Source organism: Eschrichtius robustus, chromosome 6 (genome assembly GCF_028021215.1).
Source record: "Eschrichtius robustus isolate mEscRob2 chromosome 6, mEscRob2.pri, whole genome shotgun sequence".
Lineage (NCBI taxonomy): Eukaryota > Metazoa > Chordata > Mammalia > Artiodactyla > Eschrichtiidae > Eschrichtius > Eschrichtius robustus.
Window position 1 is genome coordinate 30,038,211 of NC_090829.1, and position 20,679 is coordinate 30,058,889.

Here is a 20,679-nt window from a genome sequence, read left to right on the forward strand (position 1 = left end):
AGAGGCTGAGAAGTCACTGAATTAGACTAACAGATAGATTCCTTTTCCTTCCCTGATCTTCCAAGGATACTCCTTAATTAAGGTGAAGTATTAACTTTTCCATGCGAAGTTGCACAATTATACTGCAAAATCTGTTCCAGGGAGCCTAAAATACCAAGGGTCACTTTGTAGGATGTGTAAATAGGCAACATTAACTCAGATTACAAGAACACACATTTGTGGAGGTGATCAATATATCCTTATTTTTTAATCCCATGAAAAATGGTGGATATAATATAGCCTTTGACTGTAAGTCAGATTTGCCTACACAAAGGGCAGATCCATGCCTTTGGAGATTAGCTCCAAACTTGATCAAGGTCTATGATTCATGCATAAAATCAATGTTTATCTTAATTCTTGCTTTCACCTGTACCTGCAAGAAACATATGAAGTGTCCTTCACTAGACCATTTCTCATGAAATATTTAACTTACCTTTATCAATATATTGATACCAGTGCCAAGAAAACATTTTTTAAATCCTACAATGTACTATTAGGGAATAGCCCTTGCCTACCCTAACAAAAAGGGTAAATTCGTTTAAACATTCAGGAAACTGTATCCTAGTTAATTTTATCTGCCTTTCTAATAAACTAGAATGTTGAAAGATGGCAGACTTACTGGAAACTTTCCTAAAACACTAGTCGTATCTCTGCTTTAGCAAATAGAGCACATGTTTTAATATGTAATCTCTCTGATGACTTTTAATATCACATCTATCACATTAAATACCCTCTTGGAATAGTCTAGATGCACTATTTTTGCGTTTTTCAAAAGTGCAAAGACATGCCCTAGAATTTGTTTTATCTACCAATCTAAGAAGTCATTTTGGTATTTGCTGTCCTTCTAAATGAAGTCCCAGTGTAGCCTAGTTATTATAACTTGGTTCAGGTTAATGGAGGTGTCCTGTTCCATGTACATTTGAATGACATACATTATTAGAACTGTATTATTTTCATGTAGAAATCAATTTTCATATTTAAAGGTAGAATTTAAAGGTTTAAATTTGTCAGAAAATTCTTGATCAAGAAGGTTGCGTAGGGAGCTGGAAAAGAGATTTTTTTAAAATCCCATTTTAACCATTAAAAGATCAGACTGGGAATAAGATATCGTCTACCCTTTCAAAAGCAGTAAATTATTATGGCTTCATCTAGAAGACCGTTCTCCCTTATTATCACACAATAACTATGAATATATTAACATGGAAGAAAACATTACCTCTGCTTACAGGATTTCTAATCAACCGTTTCCCCTTTGAAGTAGACATTACTGTAGGGAAGCATCCCAACCATTATTCACAGCTATCAGAATTTTGGGGTCTTTTTATTCATAAGTACCATAAAAATGAGGTACCAAATTCCAGAGTGTAGAACTTGTAAGGAAGTTACTACATACTTACGGGTGAATTAAATGAAGGAAAGCTGTTGTATTTCACCTTTTGCAAATATTTTAAAGTTAATACAGTTGAAAACTTAAGGTTAAGCACTTGAATTCTTATTACTAAGCCAAACATATCATTTGTCCTCATGTTTTTAATGAATCTTCCTTCCAAATACTAATGAACAGAACTTTGGCAAGCATATAAATAAAATGAATAAAAAACACACCAATGAATGCCAACAGAAAACATGCACTGCCTGAGTATAATTTTATTGGTACTCACTGGTTTTAAACATAAGATGATTATTTTCTTGATTATTTCCAATCCTGGAGCTGTAATTAGGGCAAAGTCTATAATCGAGAGTGTTATCTAGTATACCACTATACATAGCTATGATCACAACTCCCTTTTTTCTGGCAGATGGGGAAATAAAAATAATCGAAACCAATGTTTAAGAAGATCAAGACATTTAACATAAAATTTTAAAATATACACACTGATTTCTAAACAAGGAGTCAACCAGTTAAATTGAAATTTAGTAAAATTAAAAAGAGGTAGGAATATGAGTCAATTATTCTCAGCTACTCATAGTACTTTTATGTACGCAGTAAAAAATAATTATATAATATAGACATCTTAACAGACGTGTGAGATTTATAAAGAAAGATTAAATGTTCTTTAAAGAAAAAGTACTCATTAAAATTACAGCACTGAGGAAGCTAGTAATTTTTCACTTTTATTAATGTTAAATTCAAAACAAAATCCAGTTTGAACCACAAGTGGGAATACAATATTTTCAAGATATTTCTAAAGCTATTATTCTACGTAGTAATGAAACAGAGTTAACAGCATAAACATAATGTGAACTTTTCATTCCAGTGGTTTATATATTTTCTTAAGATGAATTTGTTGTTTTTTATTTAACAAACACCACTTAATGGAACTATACAAAACCAGAAAGGTATTTTTTAAATGACTTGCCAAATTTATCATTATGAATGTGTTTAAAAACACAAGTCTGTAAATGTTTGGGGTAAAGAAGCAAGCAAAGTCTTCACCTTTACAGTGAGTTTGCAAGGCTCTGCCTTTGTAAGCAAGAAGAGTAGGTTGTGTTTTTGCTGCACACTCTTCTTATACTTAATCTCACTGGAGTACTGGTATATAGAGAACCCACGTATCATATTTTATGAGCTCCTGATCAACCTGATTTTTTGTGTAATGCTAGTCCTGCAAGGTAAAGCACTTCCCTATTGCTTCTTATGCTAGTGGACCAACCTCAAGTTATTATTCCACTCTCATCCCTGCAGAAAGGTCTGTTTGTCCTTTGCATCAGCCCTCTACCTCACCTGCTGCCGAACAGAAAAGGGACTGGGAAGATTCCTGCTGTCTAATCCACTGTTCCTTTGGAGCAAAGGACAGGGCACAGAGAAGGAAGGATTTTGCTGCTGATAAGGTATGTGCTAAATCTAAGATGTGTGCCCTAGAATACAACGCTGCCTCCAATCTCCTCTTATCTTTCAGTCAAGTCACTTCCAACACTGTAAGTAAAATATAAGGTTCTTAAATTTGTATCATCAAACATGAAGCTTCTCCTATTATAGTAATTAATTTCTTCTTTCTTTGGATTAAAAAAAAAAAAGATTCCCTTAAGGAAAAAAATAGCACTGACTACCTAACCTGACTGATAAATTTATAGTTTGTTTTAAATGTGACTAAAAGAGTCATCCAGGATTCTGTGGCAACTACCGTGAGTTTGATTATTAACAAAAGTAGGAAAAAGATGACTAATTCTACAGATAGATGTAAGGGTGCATTACTTAAGTTCCAAAATCAAATTCTGATTCTAAACACAATAACAAAGAAAATTTTCCATTCAGGGATTAAGATGTCTTTAAAAGTGGAAACAATTTTGGAGGTCATCCAGCCCAACTTCCATCCAGATTATCATGCCTCTCACATATAGTAGTCCTCTGAATTATAACAATTTATAGTTATTCTTTTTAAAAAAGCTACATAAATAAGAATTATCTATATATAGAAATATCTATTCAGCAATTCCATAATTTAAATATTCAAATCAAATTGGGCAGAACTGGTTCCTTCTCACCCCCACAGACTGTATTTACACACTAATACATCAAGTTACATTTAAACAAAAAGAATGGTACCACCTGACTAAAACGGAGAAAATAGTGCTCTAACGCAATCCCCAATTTTTTTCATGAACATAAAATTGCAAATCACTTATGTGAATTTTATCTCAACGACGACACTGTAAAACAAACAAACAAAAACAAAACACATCCATACACATACATGAACAAAGCCAAACAAACAAAAAAACCAAGTAACTTGCTAACCTGGACTTTGGTCTCTCATTTAAGGTTCTGGAATGCAAATATGGTTTTTGAAGGTCCAATAAAATCCATCTCTTGTATCGTCTGTGCACATATTAATCGTTTACGTGGACTGCGAATCCACAGCTTCGCAAATGGGAGACTTTGGTGAATAACCAAATGTGTCCAACACAGAAAATAACTGTTTGGTCAGAAGTATAAAAGGTTTGACCTTATTTGAAATATGAAAAAGCTGAGTACTTGGAAGATATATGAAAATACTCAGCATAGATAATATGAAAAGTGGAATAAAAGTAACTTTTTGTCTCAAAAAATTATTTTAGGCCACAGTGTATAACAGAACTTATTGCTATTTGAAATATCATTAAAAATAGGTTCATATATAGAAGGAGATTATGTATTAGTAATACCTCTTCACTAATATAAAACGATATGCTCCTTTTAGAAGATATACTCTAGAACTCATTTCTAAAACTATTTTTCACATTTCCAAAACTTCTGTATATATCTAATTAAACTGACCTTACCAAATCCCACAAATTATAAATCAATTAAAGTTCTGATTTCATTAATTTTAGCTTGTTTCATTTCACTAGCATCTGTTTTTTTAGTTCCAAAGGCTCCAGCTGCAAGTTCTCTCTTTGTGTTTTGTATTTTCAGCATATTTTCTTCAACAGAATCCTTCACAATGAACTTTAAAAAGAAAAACAAAGTTAAATTGGTTAAGTACTTTTTAGGTCACAATACTTGAATTCTTTAATTAAAAAAAAAAAATTGAGACATGATGAAAATGATACTTTAAAAGAACCTGCTTTCTTACAGTATTACGTAGCTTTCAAAAATGGTCAATAATAATCTATTAGAAACTGTTTCACTCCCCCTTTTTTCTCAATATACAGTGAGAGAGAATATTTAGAACATGATATGATAGCTAGAGATGAGCACCATTTTCCCTTATCACTCAATATAGTTTTCCTGTATAAAGAATACACCTGTAAGGACATAAGTTACATATTATAACTCCATCATCAAGATAAGAGCAACACACACAAAAAGCAAACTTTATAGGCAACTCTGAAGCTGGAATATTAGCAAAATAAATGTAACATATTTAAAAAGCCAAGTAAGATTTTCCCAGAAATGAAAGAACAAGCCTTCATCTGGTATATAATTTATAACATTAAAAATTTAAGAGAAAAAAAAAGTGATCATCTCAATAGATGCTAAAGAAGCATTTGATAAAATTCAACGTTTATTCCTGATAAAAACCTTGACTTGAAAAAAAAATCCTCATTAACCCAGAAATAAATGTCTTCAACCTTATTTAAGGATATCTACTAGAAACTTACCAAGAGTAACATATTAAATGTAAAACAATAAAAGTATTCCCAACAAAGATAGGAACAAGTCAAGAATGATTACTGTGATTACTACTATTCAACACCGTACAAGAGGTCCCAGTTACTGTAATACAAGCTGTGTTATAAAATGTTACCAAAATACATAAAAGACCTAAAAAAACGGAGAGTGATACTATCTAAGTTCTTATATGGGAACACTCTGTATTTATAAAGAAGACAGTTCTCCAATTAATCATAAATTCAATAAATCCCAAACAAGATTTCTTAAATGGGATTTGGTAACCCAAATCCAAAGTTCAATTCAAGAGTAAATAATAATATTAATAACCAACACAATTTTCAAAAAGAAGGGTAATGAGAGCACTTTGCTCTACTAGATATCAAAGCATACTTTATAAAACCATAGTAATTATTAAAGAAATATTGTCCTGGGAATAGGAAAAGAGATCAATGGACAGAACAGAGTCCAGAAAGAGACCCATGAATTAGTTTATGATAAAGTGACATTTCAAATCAGTAGAAAAAAAGGATGGACTTTTCCAAAAACATGGTAATGGAGCAAATGATTCTCCATTTGAAAACAATAAAGTTAGATCCATATCATGAATCATAAACAAAAGGTAAAATATTTCAAAAGAATCAGAAGTACAGGAGATTCTTTTTTTTTCCCTCCAAATTTTCAGTACGGCAATTTTTATTGATATTTTTGTAAAGTACTACTCCCAGTTTACATAATTTACAGGAGATTCATTCTTAAAGTTTGAAGGTAAAGCCTTCTGTTCTAAGAAAGACCTCAAAATCCATAAGATACAAAGAAAAAAAGGCTGATATGTTTTAAATGATAAAAATTTCTAAACTTTTTCATGACAAAAAGCACATAAAGTTCAAAGATAAGCAAGAGCCTGGAATAAAAAATTTCCAACATGCATAAAACATTTAAAATCAGAATTTATAAAGAAGTCCTTTATACTATAAAACTATATTTGTACTTTATGAAAACTGGGCAAAAGATACAAGCAAGAAAAAAATATTAACAAGAGATATGTCAAATATGCAAAAGGTCTTAGGTAAATGAGTATTAGAAGGTCACTTTTTGACCATCTCATAAGCATAAATTTACATCATTCTCATATATCATAAAGCCTATTTTGAAAACAACTTGACAGTTATCTAATAAGATTCTAAATCCAGAATTCTAGTTTTCTTAACCTATCCTGAAGAAGTACTGTACTTGTACATATGCACAAAGATGCATATAATATAATGCTCATTATAGGAGTGTTTTTATTAGCAAAAATTGAACTGGTTAAATAAATTAGATGTAATTATGTTACCTGTCTACCATGATAGAATAATAGTAAGTTTGATCTGTATGTTCTTACAGGGTAGTCTCCAACATATACTGTTCAGGGGGGAAAAACACAGACTGCAAAATAATAAAGTATGATCCCATTTATCCTAAAATAAATTTTCGAAATTTACACATATACATAAGTATGAATGTATGTAAACAGAGAAAAACTTTTGACTAGCATGTTAAACTATTGATGGTAGGGTAGCTTCCTTCTAAACAGCAGAATAAAGATGATCTTCATAGTTTGCACTGTATAATTCTATTTCAATCTTTTACAATATATTCATGCCTTATTTGTATAATTTTGAAAACCTTATCAACCTAATTTTAAAATAGATGTCTTAAAAACTCACTTTCGTGATAATAACTTCTTGCTTCTGGCCAAGTCTATGGCATCTGTCAAAGCACTGATCTTCAGCAGCTGGATTCCAGGCCTAATAAGAACATGAGTTGAATAATTACCACCCTGATCTGTGAGTGTTCTGCACAAGTCCTTTTGTTGCAGTATTATTCATTCACCTTTTACTGACTGAAATCTTTCTGAATGAATTCAGATAATGACATTATAAATGCTCTCGGGACAAAAAAGTCCACACAGCCCCTGACTACCTCCCCCAATCACTACTATGATAGGCAGGTATTCTCTCCCCTGTCATTTCACTACACCGCTTCTAGTATCTAATACAGGGCCTGATACCTAGAAAGCACACAGTATAAATGATTGCTGATTAATCAAATAATGTCTTTCTCATTCCCCCTCCACCCAATTTACAATCAAACTATGTCTGCTTAACAGAGGAAGTTTATACGCTCTCTTAAATTACTTAGTTTACATCAGAAAAGATAGGTAATTGAGTCCATTTATGAAAAAGTTTTCTCCCTTTCTGCTGGTGTTTGGTTCTCTTTCTTTCATTTTCCTCCTTTCATTATGTAAAAGCACAAAAAAAGATTTCAGGAGTAATGAGAAGTCCTAAAAATTATTTAAGACTCTGCCATACAATTTTCAGTATCTATACTTGAAATCAGTTTGACTTCAAAATTGAACTAAAAAAGTAACATTAGCTAACTAACATTGGCATTATCATGGGGACTGTCTTAAGGTGAAGAATAAAACAATGAAGCACTGAAAAGGGAAGATAAGCAAAAAAGATATAGAGCTTTTCAGTCTAGAAAGATAGGAGTCAAGTGGTTTTGAAATAATATCATGAATTGTCAGGGTAGGGATCATTAAGTTTTAAACTAAACTATGGGATGACTCTTGAAGCTGAAAACAGGGTGTTTTGGAGAAAAGGAACATTTATACAGCAAAGTACCAACTGAAAATAGAAACAAAATCATAAATTCATATGTAGATGACAAGTTTATAGTACAACTTAGGCAGTTATTTTCTTCTTTTTAAAGTTCCCTTGAGGGACTTCCCTGGTGGCGCAGTGGTTAACAATCTGCCTGCCAATGCAGGGGACACCGGTTTGATCCCTGATCCAGGAAGATCCCACATGCCGCGGAGCAACTAAGCCCGTGCGCCACAACTACTGAGCCTGTGCACTGGAACCCACGAGCCACAACTACTGAGGCCCACGTGCCTGGAGACTGTGCTCTGCAGCAGGAGAGGCCACTGCAGTGAGGGGCCCGTGCACCACAGCGAAGAGTGGCCCCCACTCGCAGCAACTAGAGAAAGCCCATGCACAGCAACGAAGACCCAACGCAGCCAAAAAAAATTTTTAAAATAAAAATAAAAAATAAAGTTCCCTTGAGATGGAGAGAAAAGGAGATTCTACTATTAACTTGCTGTAATTTGATTTGGGGATTGTTTTTCAGTATAAAAGTTAGATTTAAAGGACTTATTTAGCTTATGAGTTTCTAAAACTGACGTCATATTCTGTGAATATTTTGTATTTTACAATTGGACCCATTTTGAAACCATTATACTAAGAGCTCAGATAAAATGTTCCTCTCTGCTGTCTTTTGTCTAGGAACCTCATCGTGAGACGGCAGTATACATCAAGTATGACTAAATGTATAATAAAATTTACTTTATGATAATATAAAACTGATAGCTCCCATTCTCATATGTAGTGATGAAGGAAGCAATTAACTTTATCAAAAGCTCATAATGAAAAAAGAAAAAAAGCTCATAATGAAACATCAAAATACATCAAATAAATCTTAACATTTATATAATACTCGACAAAGAGGTAAAAATCTTCATGAGCAATGTTTTTTTTTGTTGTTGTTTTTTTTTTAACTGAATCTTATTTTTCTAGGACCTGGCTTTTGTTTTAAAGTTAGAAACAATATCTGAAAACTTGAAATGTTCAATGAAAAACAACCAACTTACTATGAAACTGCTAAAACATTCCGTAAGTTTTCTATAAGTATAACTGTTAAAGAGTTTAGTCTCTGGTCAACTTTACAATACTAATTACTGTATTTTGTATTAACAACCTCCTCCTTATGAAGTACTAAGATTATAACCAAAAAATAATAATTTGGGAATCTGTTCCAAAAATCAGCTTCTAGAATTATCATCCGGTTAGCTAACATGTAACTTAACCTGCAGTTACAATGCATATTTTTTATAATAACCATAATACTAAAACTCTAGCAAAGATTTAAAACTTCATCCACAGACCTAAGGCAAGAAAATACGACAGACCACTGCCATCCCGATGGCATTAACATGAAACCCATGAATGCCTAAGTACGGCTCTGGTTGTAATATTACTGGAAAGGTTACCCTCAGGTGAGGAAAAAAAGCCTTGGTAACAGGTACATGCTTCAACTAGATAGCCTAACCAGAATAACTCAAAATTTGTATCTTAGTAAAATTTCTTTATGTTATGAATTTTCTGAGTTTCAGGCAGCAAGCTAAAACCACAAACTTTAGATCTGTGAATGCACAGAAACAGCACAGGGTTGCCTCTAGCCCAGACGGTACCCAATGCAAATTAGAAACTGAATTAGTTCAGAGTGCTTCCAGTCCAAAAAGCCCCTTTGTGCAATCAGAAAAAAAGTGCTCCTATGTGGATGCACCTCTAAGTCACACAGTTTGATGTGTCAACTTCAGAGTGAATTTCAACTCCCACTCTACCCCTAGACCTGTACTGCGCACAGTAATTACACTGTATTAGACACTAAAGTTTACCCAAAGCATTCCATTAATGGTATTTGTTTCCAAAACTGTGATGCTGGACCATGTGCACCTAAAATCACCTATGGTCTATATAAAAATGCAGTTTCCTGGGTCTCATCCAAGAACTCCTAAATCTGAAGACAGAGGTCAAATTGCATTTCCTAATTCTTATGCATGTTAAAGCTTGAGACTATTAGCACCATGATGGTGGCTACTTTGTCTATCTTGTTTATATCCAGATTCCCTGTGCCAGTAAGATTCCCTGACACAAAGTAAGATTTCATTATTCACGGGCCAAATCAATGAAAACACTTCCCTAAAGCATTAGAGTTAATAGAAACTTATTCTGTATATAGAAGAGCAGTAGAAAAGCACAGCATAATACTTATAAACATGGACCCCGATCCTGATTTGTATATTACTAACTGTGTGATTGATAGGGCAAGCTATTTCATTTCTCTATGTTTCAGTTTCCTCACATGTAAAATACGGATAGTAACAAGATCCATCTCATAGAGATGTTGTGAGAATTTCAGTTGATACATGTAAAGCACTTAAGAGAAAGCCCTTAAAACACTTTTACTAAGTTATTGTCTATTTCTGAAGTTTGCCTAAGAATTTTCACAATCAGTTACAACTATAAAGGTATTTACCAAATAGTTTTTTGTTTTTATTTTAATTTTTTTAAAGAAGTAGTAACATACCAAAAAGTCCACAAAACTACTTACTGGATCCATTAAAAATACTCGAGAAGCTGCAGAAAGATTCAAACCAACTCCCCCTGCTTTTAAGGACAGAAGCATTATAGTTGGAGATCCTGCTTCAGTGTTTTGAAAACACTGAATTGATTCGACTCTTTTCTTTTGGGCCATAGAACCATCCAAACGAGTAAACACAAATCCAGAGGCTCTAATGGAGGGGACAAAAGAGACAAGTAACACTACACTATAAAAACATGTTAAGTAATTGTAATCTTTTCATTCAACCAATTCTTTCACTCATTTCTGCTGACAAATATTTACTAATCATCTACTAGTATGTCAGGCCCTGCAGTCAACCTTTTTCCTATGAACTCAGGACTTAATCTTTAAAATTCTAAGTTCTCAGGAGTATTCTTTATTGTTACTGACTGTTATTTTACATAGATGAAATGAGTTAAAACATACATAATGATTTTTTGCTATCCAAATTAAAACATTTATATAAAATCCTTTTGCTCCAAGTGAGAAACACTGTTGAACTTACCTGAGTGGTGTTTCTATTAAAGACAGAAATGTTGTAAACTGAGAAACAACTAAACTTTTTATGTTGGGGTTCTTCTTTCTTAAATCAATCAATGCATGCATTAGAGCGTTAATCTGAAAAAAATTAGGACACCCATTAGATTCCATTTTGAATTGGAAGAGAAAGGTCCTACCATATTATCTCCCTAAAATACAAATGTAAAAGACCACCAATTTTTTAAAAAATTGAGACTAAAAAAATACTATCATAATCTGAACGCTTTCTCTCGCCTCTCAAATTCACCACCAGAAAGAAACAAAAAGCCAGTAACCACCAACAGAGTATAATACTCAAATGACAGGATTAAAAGCAGAATTACTATCTCTAAATATGGTATTTCCTTATATAAACATAAAACAAATACTCAAACATTTGCACATGTATATTTACCTTCGAACTGGATGTCCACTCCATATTAGGCTTTTTCTCAGTGTCACATGCCAATTCTTCTGGAGGACATTCTAATAAATTGTCTCCATGTATATCATTTCTGCACAAAGGGCATTTAGCATGTGGCTATATAAGAAAGAACAAAGTATGAGTGACATTTAACAAAGGAACAGAAATATAAATTTGCCTAAAAATTTTAAAAGGCATGGTAAATTCTATTTCCCTAATAGCCAGCATTTTATTAAACCTTTTATTACATTCATCCATTTGAGATAAATGTGTACATGCTGAACTCCAGGCAGATATAATGTTCTAATGTAGTAAGTGGGATTGGTAAAAAAGAGAGCAAAAGTAGGTGATCTTGACTAGCAGCAAGAGCTTGAAACAATAAATATTATACTATTTTCAGACAAGTAAAGAAACCATGAATAAGTTTCTTGAACCTAATTACAATATAGCATAGAACTATTCTTTGGAAGAAAAAAGAATAATTTCCTTCTTAATAGCCTATAAAGCCAGTCCAGATCTGATAAGTCCTATCAGGTTCATTCAAAGCAGTTATCTGTTGTGTCCATTTTGTACCAAGGCATACTAATAAGATTATACCTAAAATAACTACATACCAGATACTATTACAGTAAAAAAGATTCTGAACCTAAAACAATGTTATAAGTCAGTATAGTAGAGTTACCTTTAGAGAGGAGGGAGAGAGTAATGATTGGGAGGGAACACAGGAAGATCTGGGTAGTAGTTATATGGATTTGTTTACTTCATAATTCACTGAGCTATACAATCATGACATGTGCATTTTCCGTTATATGTATATTATATCTCAATAAAAAGTTGTAAAAAATTATACCTCAGAAGGATTGCTTAAAGGATTATTCCACTTCACATGAATCTAGACCTACCTAGCTATAGTAGCCAACAGCCATGCATGGCAGTTAAGCTGTTGAAATGTGGTAAAGACAAATTGAGATGTGTTATAAGTGCACAATACCACTGAATTTTGAACACTTTAAGTTTTAAAAAATCATGTAAGGTATCTCATTAATTTTTTATATTTTAGATATACTGGATAAATAAAAATGCATTATAAGAATTAACTTCATCTGTTTTACTAGAAAATTTTAAATTACCTTTGTGTCTCACATTATCAATCTATTTCTTAGACAAAGATGATCTAAAGAGTTAGTAGAACTAAAATATTGACTGTGAAATATCCCTCCAAAAAATGTCTTTTTATATTAAAAGGGCTTAATTATACGCAACATATCTATTAAAACACTGATAAAATTAACTATATATAAAAGGTGCACTAGGAAATCCAAGTGCAAAGCTCTTTATAGTCTCTGTTGGACTTGGGTTTTCATTACACTCAACACTACTCCATCAAACACTGAATTTGTACTCAGCATAAAACTAACCTGCTCATTCTGAATGACTTGGCAAATGCAGGGTTTACAAAAGACGTGTGCACAATGTGTTATGACAGGAACCGTTAAAGAATCCAAGCAAATTGCACATTCTTCATCAGAACCTGAGCTCAGAATTAACTTCATCTTCCTTATTAACTTCTTTCGTAGTTCTTCAGGTGTATCATTTCCTAGAGAAAAGGCTGAAAAATTAATTTCAGAGCAAGACTTGTAATATGACTAGACAATCTTAATCTTCCTTATATAGGGAAAAGTTTTGCTTGGGTAGTCTTAAGTCTTTTTATTTATTTATTTATTTATTTTTATCACAGGCAAAAAGCATGATTTAAATTTGAAATTTTAAGAAAAATTCAGAAGCTTCACATAACATACCTTACACAGAAACATCATTGTAACACCATCTGCGGGTACTACCATAGAATAAAAGGCTGATCCAATTTGAACCTTTCTTCTAAGACTATCACTGGAAATCCTTGAAAACCTCATTAACATTCCATTTCATTGTTGAGAGGTTCTTGAGTATATTTCTAGTTGAGTCCTATTCTAAAATCAATGTCCATTTGACAAATAAACTAACTTTAGGCCATATGAAAAACTTCTCATTCTTATTTAAATATCTCTAATAAATATGATGTGTAAACCAACCACATTTACCTACCTGAGGGACCACAGGAAGACACTGCGTTTGTAAGAAGGTGAGTATGACAACAAATCTGCCGCAATCTCAGCAAAAGACCCAGGACGTCTGCATAGTGTGCAAGGACAGTCCCTTCGTTAAAATACCTAGAGGTAAAAACGTTAAATATTATGAAGGCCTCTAAACAATAATCTTTCCTATTCTAAAACAGTGCAACAAAAATGGCATTGTTTGCTTCTTCCCTGGAAATCACTTCAAAACATGAATGGAAAACAGAAAAGTAAACTCTATCTTTAATGAAACCAGGAGAGATTTGTAACAATAAAGCAAAGTATATGAGAAATGGCTGCCAACTGCAGTAGAAGTCAAAAAGGAAGATACTGAGAGATATGACTGCAGATCTCAAGCAGACCTGCCAGAGCACAATTCTTCAAAATAGACAGCATGCCCTAAGGAGAAAATCACCATCTCTTATGTGCATGGCTCATGGCTTGAACGTCCCTGGACAAGTTCGTACCAAGACGGAGGGAAGGCAAGCTGAATAAGGAAACACGTGGCCCTACTGTGTTTTCAGAAAAGACTATAACCACAGCATTCCATATCGTAAGGAACCCTAAAGTTTCTGATCTCTGTTTTATGAGCACAAGTAAAATCTGAAAGAACTCACATGTAACCCTGAGTCATAATTAAATAAGGATATATTTCCTGCTAGTCGAGGATACAGCTATGACTCCTGTCCCTTCATATCAATCTCTTGCAAATAGCTAGTCCAGAAAGAACTCAAGACATTCATATATGAGTAACAATCAGCAAAGAGCAAGGGAGAGAACAAATGGCAGTGAAAGAAAACTCACCAGAAAAATGTTGCCATAGAGCAAATAAAAATTATGACCAAGAATGCTGCCATGATTTAACACCACTCAATAAAACAGTTCCTCCTAAAAAACACCAATAGCTTAAAGCAGAGACAAAACTTGAAAAGGTAAAACAAAACAGAGACCAAAGATGAGCTGGTACAGCTAAAAAGTATGAAAGAGAAAAGTAAATTATCCGAGGAGGCCACAGGGAAGCCAGCATAAAAGGGACTAGCCACTGATAAAAACATAAGAAAGAATGTGGGAAACAGGATTGAGAAAAGCAAAATTAAACAGAAAGATGTAAGTGATTAGAATAAAATGATACCTCTGGAAAAAAAAGAATATCCAGCATACACAGAGAGAAACGAAATAATGGAACAGGAAACAGTATTTAAGAAAACTTTCCCAAAAGGGGGTGCAGGGGAAGACTGGAATCTACAGATTTAAATGGTACCACATGTTCCATAAAAAAATCAACAGAGATCCTGGTGAAATTGCTGGACTTTAAAGAATAAAATAAAAATCAAGGTTTTCCATGGAACTATTCAATATAAAATACAGTAGAACAAAGACAATACAGGTTCTGAAGAAAGAATGGGTGATCCAAAAATTATATAGCAAGGCAATCTGATATTTAAGTGTTAAGGCAATAGGAGAAACATAGCCAAATGGTTAAGAGGACAGACTCTAGAGCTAGACTGTCTGAATTCAAAATCTGGCTCTGTCAATTTAACTGTGAAAACTTGGGCAGGTTTCTCAACCTGTGTCTTGAGCTTCCTCAGCTGTAACAGTGGCATAATACATACCTCACAGGACTGTTGTATTAAAAAAGTTAGTACATGCAAAGCATTTAGAATAGTGCTGGACTATGGTAAATGATATGTATCTGCTGATATTATTAGTAAGAGTAGTATTATGGCAACAAATGCTTCTCAGTATTCAAGAATGCAAGGAATAGGCAATATAAAGACTGAACTTACAAATTTTAGAACCAAACTACCTGAATTTAAACACCACCTCTGTCATTCATTAGCTGTGTGACACAGTGTAAGTCACCTAACTGCTCTGTGCCTCGGATCCTTCATCTGTAAAATGTAGGTAATCCCTGTACTGACTTAATAGGATTGTTGTGAATTAATACACATAAAGCTCTTAGATGAATGCATAACATGTAGTAAGTGCTCAATAAATGTTAGTAAATGTATTACCTATTAAGATTTTTTTAAATAACATTTTTTCTCTGAGAACACAGTTTCAATAAAGTTACTCTTTTTCAACCTTTTCAAACAGAATAACATTTACCAATAGTCTAATTATTCCCTGGCATCACTTCTTACACTGAAAATGAATATTTCAGTTTAAGAAATTTCTTTTGAGTGCCAGATACCGAAGTAGAAGTTTCCTCCTACCTCACCAGCTACTGCTATCTTGTTAGAACTCTTCTCTAACTTCACTCACTCTCTTGGTGATCTTATCCAGTCTCCCGGCTAAAATTAACATTTACACACAGGTGACTTTCAAATTTATATCAAACCAAGAGCATTCCCATGAACTCTAATCTCATATCCAACTGACTATGTGACATCTCCACTTGGAAATCACACAGGCATCACACAATCAATGTGTCCAAAGCTGAGTTTCTCATCTTCCCTGAAAAAACTCTGCTCCTCCCTATAGACCTATTCTGCAAATGGCAATTCCATCCTTCTAGCCACTCATGTGAAAAACCTTGCAGTTATCTTTCACTCCTCTCTCTCACACCCCATACTGTATCAATCAGCAAGTTCTGTTGGCTCTACCTTCAAAATGTAACAGAATCCGGGCATTTCTCACCCCCTTCATCACTACTACTGTAGTAAAAAAAAAAAAACACCATCATCTCTTGCTTTGATTTTTGCTACTGTTCTCCCTGCTTATGCCTTGACTCTACAATGTAAGTCTTAACACAGCAGCCAGTGATCCTTTAAAAATGTAAGTAAAATTAAGTCACTCGTGGTTCAAAACCCTTCCTTCAAAGGTTCCCAAATCTCATAAACAGTAGAAGCCAAAGTTCTTCAACTATGCCACAATGCGTGACGTAACTGTCATCCACCCCCACTCCAACAGCTCTCTGACATCATCACTATCTTCCGCCTTGCTCACATTATCCAGCCACACCTGCCTCTCTGTTGCTCAAGCTCCCCAGGTATGCTCCCAGCTCAGGGCCTTTACACTTGCTGTTCCCCTCTGCCAGAAATGCCCCCCAACCCCAATCTCCTTTAAATCTTTTCCCACATATCACCTTCTCAGTGAAATCATCTTCCCTGGATACCCTATAAAAACAGCTTCAGTGCTCCCTTACCTCCTTTCTCTGCTTTACTTCTTTTCCATAAAACTTAATTTTTTAATCTGTTACCTCCCACTGAAATATAAACTCCTTGAGGGTAGAGATTTTTGTCTGCTTTACTCTGCTGTATCCCAATGTGTACAACAGTGCCTGGCACACAGGCACTTAATAAATTTTGGTTGAAAGAATGAATATGAAGGAAATTTGAATCACCACTGCAAGATTTTGAACTCTGAAATCGCTTGCTTAGAACAATCTTTCTCAATATTCCTAATTCCTATTAAACCTGCTTTGTACCTCACTGAAGTTCTTATGTTTTGAAGATTCCCCTATATTCTCAACCCTGTCCTGCCTTCACTTGTCTCCTACTCATTCTGGTTCCTTCATGCATTCACATCAAACATGCTCTTGCTTAGACTAGAATTTCTCACCTACCAATCCCCAATACCTTTAATCTACACTTCATCAGCTCCTAGTTCCAGATTTCCACGTGTGGTTGGAAAGTCGTACTGATTTAACTTTTACATAGATCCAATACCATGTGGAGCCTGTCTACCCCTCTAAAAACCTTACTTTTTGCAATGGCTGCAAATCCAGTCTACCTTCCTCAACTTCCCACTGCCTTACTCTGTACATATCTTGTCTCATAGTTCACTGATTGTACTCTTGATATTATTTACCTCCATAGTAGGCTTTATTTTTCTCCACCAATTTGTTTTATTCTCTTTTCTATCTGTAGTCTCTTCCATGTTCTCTTCCTCTCAAAGCAATTACACAAATAAAACCATCAAACAATTGATCCAGCAGCCAACTGTCAATCCTATCTACCAGTCTTCTTCCTTTTAAAGACAAACTTTGTGAAAAATGGTCTACCCCTACAGCTGGCTACTTCTTTGCAATCCCTTTACTCCTACAATTTGGCTACATATCTCATCATTCTAGTGAAACCATTCTGGGAGTTTATACCGGTAACTTCTGAATCACCAAATTACTGTAAATAGCCTTTACTAAGTCTCTGCACTATGTGACACTACTGACCATATATTCTTTCTTGATTACAGTCTTTACTGGAATTCTGTAACAGTTTCTCTACTTTCTTCATACATCTCCCCTTGACAGAATCTCTTCCAGTGGCTCCTCTTTATTTTCCTATGTCTTTAATGTGGAACGTTCCCCCAAGTTTTAGTCCTTAATAGGTTTATTTTCTCTAGATATACTTCTCTCAATGTTTTTAATCTTCTCCCATGACATAGAACCAGGAATAGAAGCAAGCAAGGTCTTCTGACTAGCAATCCAAGACTTGCCATTTCACGTAAACGTTTTTCCTAACTTAAGGAATTACTTACCTGGTGAATTATAATATTATTTCACTCAGTTGAACTATTAATTTGTTAAAAAGTAAATAGTTAAAAAAAACAAATTATACTTCAGTGCACTTAATAAGACTTTATTGCTAACATACCTAAAAAATGCTATTCAATTAAAGTTAACAAAGAAAATAAAAACTAATTTCTAAAATGACTTTCTTTCTCCATACCTTCCAATAGTAGCTCTGCCTTCATTTTTCACAGACTGGTAAATCTTCCTCTCTTCATCTGAAAGTGTAATGTGCTGAATAAATACTTTACGTTCTGGTAACTCCAAAACAGGTTTTCCTCTAATTTTGCTTGTCTTTGTTCTTCTAAGTGTAATATTTTTAATTAGGGACTGTAAACGCCTAATCAAAATAAAAGAAATAATCACATAACTTTTTATTTCTTCATAAGTTAATAATTCAATGAGAACAAAAAAGAATATCTTAATCTATTACCGTTCTATAACCTTAGAGATTTTAACCTTAAAGAAAAAAAATCTAAAATCTAAATCTAAATCTAAAAAAAATCTTAACCTTAAAGATTTTTTAAAAAAAAATGCTGGTTTGAGGTTTTATCCAATCTTATAATGGCAGACATATTCTACAAAGAGAAATTTATAGCAACAAAATACATTTAAATTTGACCTCAATTCAGTACCTGTCACAGTTTAATCTTTTATCCTGTCCTTATTTTTCTGAAGCTCTTTTCCCCGTTTTTCTAATCACTAACCCTCTTTTTACTTCTCAATTCTGTCAACTACACCACCCAAAGTTTGACACTCAAATTCTTAAAAAGTACCTATTAAGCGCAAGGCATTATACTAAACATCATAAATACATAAAATGAGTAAGATCTTATCTTCAAAAAATTTCTCCAGTAATATGAAAATCAAGGTACATAAATAAGTAATTTTTATAAAGTAATGAGTGCCAAAAATAAAAATTAAAACATGATGTGACAATTCAGAAGAGGGATAAATGCCTTCTAGATTCTACAACCTTTAAAATCTCTTCTCAATATCAGAAAAAAAAAAGGAAGCAACTCTTTAAAAAAAGATTTTTTCCTAACAATGAAATATAAATACAATTTCTTAAATCAGAATTTAAATAGTTGGTTCTGAGGAATCAAGTAGACAGTACTGCAAACTAGGTTAGTGGCTTTTGAATCTTTTTCACTGTAACCCACAGTAAGAAACATATTTTACTCCATCCATCAAACATACAGAAACACATATACATATAACAGAAACAAACATTTCACAAAACAATACTGTGTGTGATGCACTCTGCTATTTTCCTAAATCTTCTACTCTTATTTCATTTTCTTTAATGAACAGCTATAATGCTAGCTGCCATCTTTATGATTTCACAAATGCTAATGAATCCTAAACCCTCTGTCTGAAAACCACTGCTCCAGGCAAAAAATCTGAACATTAGCCTAGTACCTTCAAAATGGCTATCAGCAAGTTGATATTTATGAGAAGTTGAGTTTTTATCTATCTCCACCAGAAACAACTTTCTGTCTTGTAAAACTCTTGTTAATGCCACTGTATTACCACATCATTCGGCTATCACTATATAAAGCTATACAACAGGGGTCCCCAACCCCCAGGCCATGGACCGGTACCTGTCCGTGGCCTGTTAGGAACCAGGCTGCACAGCAGAAGGTGGGCAGCAGATGAGCAAGCAAAGCTTTATCTGTATTTACAGCCTCTCCCCATCACTCGCATTACCGCCTGAGCTCCGCCTCCTGTCAGATCGGCGGCAGCATTAGATTCTCATAGGAGCGTGAACCCTACTGTGAACTGCGCATGCGAGGTATCTAGGTTGTGTGTTCCTTATGAGAATGTAATGCCTGATGATCTGAGGTGGAGCTGAGGCGGTGATGCTAGCGCTGGGGAGCGGCTGCAAATACAGATTATCATTAGCAGAGAGGTTTGACTGCACAGACACCATAATAAATCAATTGCCTGCAGACTCATATCAAGACCCTATCAGTGAGTAGCAAGTGAAAACAAGCTCAGGGCTCCCACTGATTCTGCATTATGGTGAGTTATATAATTATTTCATTATATATTACAATGTAATGATAATAGAAATAAAGTGCACAAAAAATGTAATGCGCCTGAATCATCCTAAAACCATCCCCCACCCTGCCCCCGTCCGTGGAAAAACTGTCTTCCATGAAACTGGTCCCTGGTGCCAAAAAGGTTGGGGACCACTGCTATACAAGGTAAGTTATGAAAATTTAGGGCATATTGGATTCTCTGAGCATATAATGTTTTTCCTGTCACTGCTTAATTTATTAATGGTGGTTTTGAGGGTAAGAGCAACACACAAAGACCATATAGCTCTGCCTTCCTTCACAGTTTTGACTAAAATCAGGGGAAAGGAGGGTTAACCTTTTAGTGGTAGGTAGAAATTTTTATCCCCTAAACAAGAATCATCAGATTTTTGAGAGTCAAAGACATTAAGCTGTAAACACTTTTTGGAGAGGAAAGCTAACAGTCAGGTTAAAATAGTAATGAAAGTGGCAACTGCTTCAAGCTGCTAATAATTATTTGTAGCTAATATTAATCAGTTGTCCTGAAATTACTTACCTAAGTCCTCCTTCATCTCCCATTGTGACAGGACGCTGTATTGTTCTATGCCACCATTCTCTATCAAGAAATGGTTTAAGTTTTAAGAAGGAAAGAAGAGACCACAAGTCCTTTAAAGAATTCTGAATTGGAGTGCCTAAAAAGAACAGAAAACTGTTTTAACTCTATAGCC

The 20,679-nt window shown here is 34.1% G+C and overlaps 1 protein-coding gene across 4 annotated transcripts in view; it reads right to left on the reverse strand.

The window, feature by feature from the left end:
- Positions 1–2,168: 2,168 nt before the first annotated feature.
- HLTF (helicase like transcription factor) overlaps positions 2,169–20,679 on the reverse strand; it is a 70,539-nt gene continuing 52,028 nt past the window's right edge. For 2 of the 4 annotated variants that reach the window (XM_068546073.1, XM_068546072.1), the window contains exons 17-25: positions 20,508–20,643; positions 18,091–18,270; positions 13,392–13,516; positions 12,725–12,903; positions 11,298–11,423; positions 10,869–10,981; positions 10,352–10,532; positions 6,844–6,924; positions 2,169–4,468 (exon numbers count right to left, since the gene is read on the reverse strand). In XM_068546073.1, the coding sequence (XP_068402174.1) occupies positions 4,316–4,468; positions 6,844–6,924; positions 10,352–10,532; positions 10,869–10,981; positions 11,298–11,423; positions 12,725–12,903; positions 13,392–13,516; positions 18,091–18,270; positions 20,508–20,643 (1,274 nt within the window). In that variant the 3' untranslated portion in view covers positions 2,169–4,315. Of the gene's footprint in view, positions 4,469–6,843; positions 6,925–10,351; positions 10,533–10,868; positions 10,982–11,297; positions 11,424–12,724; positions 12,916–13,391; positions 13,517–18,090; positions 18,271–20,507; positions 20,644–20,679 lie in introns of all 4 variants that reach the window. The other 2 variants (XM_068546071.1, XM_068546069.1) reach the window with 1 other exon arrangement.